The sequence below is a fragment of the Danio aesculapii genome, chromosome 5, assembly GCF_903798145.1.
Source record: "Danio aesculapii chromosome 5, fDanAes4.1, whole genome shotgun sequence".
NCBI classification, from domain to species: Eukaryota; Metazoa; Chordata; class Actinopteri; order Cypriniformes; family Danionidae; genus Danio; species Danio aesculapii.
The window spans coordinates 67,477,486-67,487,405 of record NC_079439.1 but is presented as its reverse complement, the minus strand read 5'-3'; the positions used below and the strand labels follow the sequence as shown (position 1 = coordinate 67,487,405).

The 9,920-nt window shown below is 32.5% G+C and overlaps 1 protein-coding gene across 1 annotated transcript in view; it reads right to left on the bottom strand.

The window, feature by feature from the left end:
* kntc1 (kinetochore associated 1) overlaps positions 1 to 9,920 on the bottom strand; it is an 81,054-nt gene that overhangs the window by 63,238 nt on the left and 7,896 nt on the right. Inside the window, exons 7-21 of the mRNA XM_056458763.1 lie at positions 9,684 to 9,777; positions 9,537 to 9,589; positions 8,552 to 8,664; positions 8,419 to 8,470; positions 8,167 to 8,271; positions 6,946 to 6,989; positions 6,772 to 6,837; positions 5,844 to 5,919; positions 5,619 to 5,741; positions 3,981 to 4,147; positions 3,040 to 3,151; positions 2,334 to 2,477; positions 2,014 to 2,070; positions 955 to 1,026; positions 454 to 573 (exon numbers count right to left, since the gene is read on the bottom strand). Coding sequence (XP_056314738.1) covers positions 454 to 573; positions 955 to 1,026; positions 2,014 to 2,070; positions 2,334 to 2,477; positions 3,040 to 3,151; positions 3,981 to 4,147; positions 5,619 to 5,741; positions 5,844 to 5,919; positions 6,772 to 6,837; positions 6,946 to 6,989; positions 8,167 to 8,271; positions 8,419 to 8,470; positions 8,552 to 8,664; positions 9,537 to 9,589; positions 9,684 to 9,777 — 1,398 coding nt within the window. The remainder of the gene's footprint in view (positions 1 to 453; positions 574 to 954; positions 1,027 to 2,013; positions 2,071 to 2,333; positions 2,478 to 3,039; positions 3,152 to 3,980; positions 4,148 to 5,618; positions 5,742 to 5,843; positions 5,920 to 6,771; positions 6,838 to 6,945; positions 6,990 to 8,166; positions 8,272 to 8,418; positions 8,471 to 8,551; positions 8,665 to 9,536; positions 9,590 to 9,683; positions 9,778 to 9,920) is intronic.

Here is a 9,920-nt window from a genome sequence, read left to right as displayed (position 1 = left end):
TGCTTCATTTACTCAAATGAATTAAGTTCACAGTACTCATTTGGATTAGTTTTTGAACTTAAATGGTTTGTTGCAATCATTTCCTCAAATGTTACCTTCACTTTTGGGGTTTTACAGTGTAGGAAAATGTTATATCACAAGAAATATCATTACTGCAATACTTAATGGTAATTTCTCATATTTTACCAGTATCATGCAGCCCTAGTTCAAACTGTCTTAATGCCAATATTTTCTGAAGAAAAGTTATGACAGTTATGACATTTAATTTAGATGCTAAAAACGAGAAGAACATGAGTTAGATGTACTATGTACTTATTATAGATGTACTATGTACTTATTATACTAGTGACGATATCTTCAAACCTTTGCTTAAGTGTTTAATACTTACAAGGTCACTATAATATCTTTCATACTATACAAACTTTATAGAAGAATATACACTTTCATACTCACACGTTCATAGTCAGATAGTGAGAGGTGGCAATTATATTTGGTGTAGAGGTCACAAAGCTGCCGGAGGTTTGCCACAAGTGATCTCAGACTTTCCACTTCCTCTGCTCCACAGATTTCAGCCTGAAAAACAAATGAATTCTTAACAAATGCATTGGTCTGGTCAGCATCATTTAGTAACTTAAAAAGAATATGGTAGTCTTTCAAGCTGAATAAAATTACAATTAAACTTGTAACAATTAGGCTTTGTTCACAATTTATAGTACTAATAAACCATTAACTTACATTGCTAGCTTAATAATCTACTAATTAGCTGTTTATTAATAGTTAGTAAGGCAGAAGTTGGGTTTAGGTTTTAGAAAGGATTAGGGATGCAGAACAAGATCATACTTTATAAGGACTAATGAACAGTTCATATCTTAATAATTGGCAGGTAATAAGCCAGTAGTTAATAGCATGAATTATGATCTAAACTAAAGTATTACTGAAAAACTTGATATTTACCAAACCCATAGACCTCCAGAGGGATGGCAAGCCAAGTTCAGCCAGGAGCAGTCCATTTTGAGGCCAGTCACTCTATTAAAAAAGTAATCAGCAATAAATAAGAATTATAAGATAGCCAGAAATGTATGAGTTTACTTAGCATATACAGTAATTAGCACACATCCTTTTGCATTGAACCCATTTCATATTAATGATTTTTTATTTATTTTTATTCTTTAACTCCAGGAACACAGTCCAAAGGAAAAACAGAGGTAAATAAATATTTGAATGTCAAAGTAAAATCAGAAACATTGTACTGTTAGGGATATAGATCTCACACATATAAGACACAAATGTGGATATAAAAAAAAAATAAATAAATCTAATAGTCAGCAAGATAGTAATCACAGACAATTATACAATAAGACAATGAAAAGAAAAATGTATAGCAATAAAGCATTTTAGTGACTTTTAAAGATAAACAAATATATTACATTTTATTACAAATAAATTATAAGTATATTACACATTTAGTACAATCATCTTCCCGGTTGGTCTGGTATAAGTTCTCATTGACAACATCAATTTAAACCATTTATGTTTTTTCTAATAAAGCCAATCATTTAAAGCATAAAACATAAAATCTTGTTTTATTACACATCATGATTGTGATATGAAGTACTATGCAGTCATGGGGCAGTCCTTATTGTTGAGCCCTGGACAACAGTATCTCCAGCAAAAAAGATATCCAAAGATGCCGTTTTAAATTGTAAAGAAATCAGTGTCTTTAAAACAAATGAAGACAGCAGAAGTCAATGATTCATTTGAATTATTTAGCCTGACATGTTTACTGCTCCAAAATATTATAAATCTTTCAAAAAATTAAATATATTGGTTTTTTTTACCCAGACATTTAAAAAGAATATATTTTATAGCAGTAATCGCAATACCATGATAGCGTGAAACCGTGATATTTTTACAAGGTTATCATACCATCTGAATCTTATACCGGCCAATGCCTAATATGCATTTCAAAAATACTATTTCAATGTTTAAAAAATGGTCTTAATAGTTTACTACCTTTTCTGTTAACTCCAGATTCCTTGCACGGTGCTCCAACCACCTGGCAATGATTTTCTGCAGGCATGTAGAAATGTGTAAATTGTGCCCAGTTCAAACATTGAATACGTTTATTCTAAAAATCAATGCTTTAGAAATAAATTAAACATTTAATTTACACTTCAGTATCACATTTAAAGTGATGTAAAAAAAAACAATACACAAAACCTTGTTTTATCCACTTTACTGTACATACGGAGTAAGAACTGCTGTGAATAAAAAGTCTAATAAACACTTTCATGAATCAAAAACAATGTGTATTTGCTGTCCTGATACTGTACCTGTCCTTTGGGCAGCACCCTCCACACAAATGGGACCACAACACCCTTAAACCAAGGACTGAGGTCCTGTGATGGGATGTCAGATGAAATGGAGCTCAGCAGAGCATGGAGACAACCCTCATCAAACTCACTGGCAAACTCACCCTGGAAAACATTCGCTGTAAGTCATTGTGAAATCAAAATTGACTTTGCACATTGCTATTTTTGAGGTGAACAACTGATTCAAGCAAGTTAATAATAATAAACTCAAATCAAAATCTGATCATTTGCTTCTGCTCTAGAATAGCATTCCTCCACTGATTATGTCAGTTTGACAGCATGGTCGGAAAATCTTTACATCGCACATATCAAACGCTCCAGATTGTTGAGGAAAAACACTAAAATAAAACTCTATCCTTAATTTAATGTTCAGTTTCACACTACTGAAGTCAAGTTGTTAGTAACCTCGATTTTATAACCTTACTGATTTGGAATAAGTCTCCAGGGAAAACGGTGTAGTATATTTCCTGTTATACAGAAATACCACAGGATGATTAATAATGCTGAATAAATGAATGATTAAATTATTGAATTAGCATTTTTCTGTGTATTTAATTTCATGTAGGGTTGATGTGCAGAGATGGGAAGTAACAAAGTACAATTCTCAAATGACATGCACTTGGCCTAAACGCTTTATGAAGTGAACAAACCATACTTCAAGTTTTACCTCATGTCGTAACCACAGGTATTGCGCTCCACTGACATTCCCTTCTTTCAGAAGAGCAAGGATGTCTTTGAGATAATTTGTGCTGTTCAAGAACTCAATCCACTTGATGCCACTGTAAATGAACAAAATAAATAAATAAATAAATTCTTATTACTGTTATTATTATTATTATATACCATTATATAACAATATAATATATACATCTTATATTATATTTAAGATTACTAAACAATAAAAAAACATAAGGATGTCTTTAAGATAGATAGAATGACAGATAGAAAAAATGGTAGACAGAACAATAGATAGATGGACAGATAGATGGATAGATGGACAAATAGAATGATGGATGGACGAATGGATGGATGGACAGATGGATGGAACGATAGATATAACGATAGACAGATTGAAAGATAGATAGAACAATAGATGGATAGATCCATAGATGCATAGAACAATACATAGATGCATAGAACGATACATAGAAACATAGAACTATAGATAGATAGAACGATGGATGGACGGACGGACGGATGGATGGATGGAACGATAGATAGAACGATAGACAGATTGAAAGATAGATAGAACAAGAGATAGATAGATACATAGATGCATAGAACGATACATACTGTAGAAACATAGAACGATACATAGAAGCATAGAACGGTAGATAGAACGGTAGATTAAACGACAGACAGACAGACAGACAGACAGACAGGCAGACAGACAGACAGACAGACAGACAGACAGACAGACAGACAGACAGACAGACAGACAGATAGATAAAATGATAGATGACAGACAGACAGACAGACAGATACAAACTTTCAGAAGGATTCCTATCCAGGACATGAAAAGGGTTAATTGATTTAATTATAAAGGTTAAAAGATTAGAGTGTTCAAATAAAAATTTAACTCCTCAGATAAAAGTTTAATGGACATACTCAAAGTTGTTGTGTCCATACATGCTGGAGAACGTGGCGAGCTTAGCAAGGCCTGTTTGGATCTGGTAGCATGGGAAACGGTTTAAGGTGTAATTTAGCATCTCCTCGGCTATGCTGAGTGTAGGCCACGAAGCACTGAGGCAATACTGCACCACAAACTGCTCATCCTTTGGGACATATGGAAAGGGTTAAACATCATAACATGCATTTAAAGGTCCCTTGAAATAAAAATTTAAAAAGAGGTTAGACGTTAAGTTTCAGTTTTATAGATATCTATATTAGCTAGCAAAGCCAAAACCAAAAATATAGAAAATATAAAACCCATATAAACATGTAAAACTTGTAGTTTGTCACTTCTGCCTAAATGGATCAACGATTTTTTTTTTCACGTCACCTCATACTTCAGTTCTCATCAAATCTTGGCCAATCAAATGCTCTCTAGCATCTGACATGCCCCGCCCCCTTCAAGAAACTTCTTATTGCTTTTCATTTGATTTCAAGCACTCTCATTGGCAGTGCTGTGATAAAACAAAATGCTAATTGGCTGCTTTTTTAAAAGAGGAGGAGCTAAAAAAAGTGTAGGGTTTTAGTAATGTGCCATTGTTGCAGTGTTATATGCGGTGTTGCCAACTCAGCAATTTTGTTGCTAGATTTAGCAACTTTTCATACTACCCTAGCAACTTTTTTTTTTTAAAAGCAGCAACAAATTTAGCAATTTTTAACATTCATTTGGCTACTTTTAGCCATTTTTAAAAAGTGGCTCAGAAGAGCAGCGGCTGCAGGCTTCACTCAACACACGTCTCACATTCAAGTTAAATTGCTAGCTCAGATTGTTTTTCATAACTGCTAATTTACTGATATTTGTTAACATGTATAATTGTTGGTAATTTAGGTAGCAATTTCTAATAGTGCTAAAATTGTTGTCACTTTCACAAATGTGTTAATTTCACAAGTTAAAGAGTAAGTACACAAGCTGTGATTGTTTAAAAGAATGTAACTGTTCATTATCAGTGTTACATTTAAAAATAAAACATGTAAAACATTTACAAATAGTCAACTCTATTTTTTCATACAAATCTAAATGGACATATTTCGAATAATGTTTTTGCTGAGATGGCCAGTCAATTTGAGAAAACATTAATTATTTTGTATACTACATAAAGATTGTATACTACGTCATCACGCAAATTAATATGTTAATAAGAACCTATTTATTGTGCATCTGGATGTAATGTTTTTAATATAGTATAATGTACAGCGCCTCAGTGAGTAGAGACATGACTACATGATGACGTCACTGATATGCAAATTAGTTCATGACTTCATCTGGCAACATTTAGCTACTTTTCGCGCAGGCTTTAGCTACTTTTCATTGGAAATAGTTGGCAACACTGTATTAATGTGTTCACAAATCACTACACATAACAGGTAGTGACTAACCTCATTCTTTTGTTTCCATGAATAAACAGACATTTGCACAGATGGGCAAACATAATCGTATGGTTTTGCAAATACGACCAATTATATTTGCATTACACACGTACTTTGACTTTTCAAGGCCTATGTGTGATTAAAAAGGACTGAAATGAAAATGGATTGAATTATTCTCTGCATGTTTGTTGTAAAGCTGAATTTTACCATGATCTTCATCAGGTTGGTTTTGGCCTCTTGGATGAGCTCAGGCCACTCTAGTGTTTGATCATTTCCTGATGCTGAGATCAGCTTTTCCAGCACAACGTTCAGTTTAACCTTATACACCAGCTGAAACAAACAAAAAAACAAACAATCAAACAAAAACATTGTCAGTTTACCATGAGAATTCTGTTCAAATACATTTATATGGCAGCTTTAACAATGTCTTACCTCAACATCAAGGCCAAAGGTTTTTGCAAATTTTTCTGCTTCTTCAAACTTGTGCTTATAAAGAAGTTTGTTTAGCCTGAATTTAGATAATAGAGAAAGAAAAGTAATGTGAACTGATTTAATATAAAATCTGAATATTATTTTATAAAAAACAAATTTGAATAAAACATGTAGGAATTAGGGCTGCACAATACATTGCAAAATTATCGTATATGCCATATACGTATCGCAGATGTGTGATATATTACATTTATTTTATGCATTGGTCGTTTATCTAAATTTGGCCAATCAGATGTGGCCTTGCTGTCTTTAGCCCCGCCTCCCCAATAGTTGTTCTGCTATTGGCTGAAGCGGCTCAAAGTTGCAGATTATTTTAGCTGAAAATAAACACTAATGGGCGGAGTCGAGATGAAAATGATGAAAAGGACAACAGCCAATCAGAGTCAAGATATTTGCAAAGGTTTTCACTCATTCATAGTGTTTTAAAACCAAATGTGTGCATCCTGACACAGTTTTTAAGTCTTAATTAGAATTAAATAATTATATAATAGAAATAATAATTATAAATAATTAAAACTGAAGAATATGTTTTTACCTGTTTATTATAATATCATTAAATAAATAAGTGATTTTAAAACACAGCTAATAAAACAGCATTTTTCAAGGGGAATGTTATATAGTAATAAATATTGTTATCGCAATACTCAACAATATCGCAAATCACATTTTTTTCCAGTATTGTGCGGCCCTAGTAGAAAATAAGCAGTGAAATTATGCACAGGCAAAAAAATAAATAAACATGAAAACAAGCATTTAAATCAAGTAGAGCATTCCTTAAGCTGCAGCTCTCATATTGCACCCTCATATACCACATTTACCCTAATTAAATTGAATCCAGATTAATTAAAAATGGTGTTGTTATGCGCACCGGTTCTCTGGCAGCGCCTCAGTGAAGCATCTTATCACAACAGTTGAAACTGGATCTTCAGGGCTGCTTTACAACATAATATTAATCAATCAGTGAGTCCATTAATGTGATGAATTTACTAAAACATATTAGGGATGACTGGCTTTAACATTTATAGACTGTGCAAATGGTCACCTCTTTGTGTTAGCCAAAACTCCCTCCAGTAAGTAGATTGTGTCCTGAGGAAAAGAGTGGAATTTATGAATTAGCTTCAATGCAAGACATTAAAGGCAGGTGATTTATAACTATTCGTTACACGGCTCTCTGAAATGCTTGATTCTGATTGGTTACCTCACAACATTCTAAAGTTTGCTATTCCTAGAAAACAACCGGTAAAACGAATTATCCCTTACAGAGGGTAAACAAAAGTGCCTGCTGTCAAATAACCCACTGTAAAGCTTATAGATGTATGCATGCACATATATATTGAAAATGTGAGTAAATTATGGCCATACTGATTTTTGAGTGAACCACTGTGCCTTTATTAATATGAAACATTTTCTGATTGTTTCATTTACTCATACTCATATTTAAAAAATAAAACTGCTACTAGGTTGTGGTAAATGGATTAAACATTTTAGTCACAGAGTTATTTATTCAATTGTTTTATTTAAATAGTTTATTCATTCAGGAATGAAGTACAAGGCTCTCTTTGTGACATACCTCATGTTAAAGGGTTAATTCACCCAAAAATGAAAATGTACTTACTATTTACTCCCCCTCAAGTGGTTCCAAAATTTTACAACTTTCTTTTTTCTGTTGAACACTAAAGAAGATATTTTGAAGAATGTTGAAAACCTGTAACCATCGACATCAATAGTAGGAAAAACAAATACTATGGAAGTCAATGGTTACAGGTTTCCAACATTTTTTAAAATGTCTTCTTTTTAGAAGAAATAAACTCATAAAAGTTTAAAACAAGTCAAGGGTGAGTAAATGATGAAAGAATTTTCATTTTTGGGTGAATTATCCCTTTAATTGTATCACAATACAAATATGATACAAAGACTTCTGTCTTACAAGGGCATTTTTGACTGATATCTTTAATTTTATGAGCATATACATGCGTTTTCTAGGCCCCATCATGCAGTGAGTTGTCCTGCATCATGTTCAGTGCGCATCAGTTTTATTAAATGCAAATAACACAGGTCTGACTAGCGATATATAATTTTACTTGACTTTTTTTCTCTGTTTCAAAATCATACCAAGCCATAATATTTGTGTATCACTACACCCCCCGAATTTGTAAAGATGACCTTAACAATAAATTGCAGGAGCAGCAAACTAAACATCTCAGGTTTGCTTTATAGTATATCTGCATATCTTGAATGTTAATGTGTGTTGTTATATAATTACCATACTGATTCCCTTTTGGATCAACCAAGACTCAGAAGAAACTTCTAGAGAGTAGAAAACCTCCATAGAGGAGAGAGACTGCACCACAAGCTTCCTACTGTGATCCTGGACAGAAAGAAAAACACAAATAATAAAACGAAAGAAGAAGTGAAGATTATTTATGTTCTTATCAGCAAAAAAAAACCATTAACTAGCATATACTGGTGTGTATAAGCAGCGAGTATGAATTTAAAATACACACAAAATATTTACCTTGTTTCCTTCAACTACCAAGGTCATGATTTTCAGGGAGTTATCATCTTGCCTATTTAAACCAAAACAATTACCTGTTAATGAATGGATTATTCACGTCTTACAATAAGAAGAAAAAAAACAAGACACTTGCTGTGTAATAGATGAGGAGTTTCCATCTGATATCAGCAGGAAATCCACAACGTATTGATCCGGCCAGCAACAAAGCATGACAAACGAATGAATGTCCAACATACTGAGCATGCCCTGGGAAAAATATATACATTTTGTAATTGTAATAATAATAATAATAATAGAAAATAATATATTTAGTAACATTGTACCATAAAACATATTTAATTGAAACCCATGCATGCACATTTAATTTTATTTTACTAGAGAGCAAACAAATTTAAGTCTCAGTATTTCATTATTTAACTATTAATATTTTTTTCTTTTTTTATGTTTCATTATCTTATTAATAATCATAATAGTATTTTTTAAATTTGTGCATGTATTTATTAAAATTCTAATTGGAAAATTCTAATTGTGTGAGTTTTTGTGTGTATGCATATACGTATTACATAATCACTTTACAATATTGTTAATCGTTTATGTAATCTGCAATGCTTAGCAATACTTGATAAGTCATGACAACAAAGCTCTTTTGAATTGAATTTAATTTAATTGAACGACAGAGAAAGAGATAATAGTCCATTAATACACAAATGATATATTCATCTAAATAATAATTTAGTTGCCAGTGCTTTGTTGGTCATGCAAAAAAATAATCATAATAATTAATTAAAAAGAAAGGCCTATAATAAATGGCTGGTAGGGACCAGCTTCTCCCTGGGTTTGTGACATCACCAAGCCTAAAATGTACATAAACCCCACCCTAAGCATGACATCTCAAGGCAAAGTGCATAAGGTGGCAACCAAATCAAAACACTCCAGCTAAGCAATTACAGCTCATTGTGTAATTCTGATCAAGCAGCTTCACAAAACCACGAATTTAACAGACTTTAAGAGCACGAGAAACAAGCAGTGTAGAATATATAATATGTAAAATTAAAATAACTTATTTTATTTGAAATGACATGTCTATTAAGGATGAGGCAAAGAAACAAAACCCTTACCTCATTATTTAGGACGTACATCAAATTATCCACAACTTGAACTTTCTTCACCTCTTTATTAGATGAAAAAGAAAATAATCGTTACATTGCAGCTTTGGCAACATGACAAACATAATAAACACAGCAAGGCAAGACCACATTCAGTACCTGACATCAAAGAAGAGTCTAGAAGTTTGGTGAGAGACATGGATGTCTGATGGAGACCCATGCTCCAAAGTGAAAGAACATTAGCACCGTCTGCCTGTCATAAAGTCACAAGTAACTTCATTTTACCATTTTAGTCTCTTTCACCTTTGTTATATTTGAATTCCACAGCAAATATTTCTATACATTTATTTGTTTATTTTCTACATCACATTAATAACTCATTTTGGAAAAGGAAAA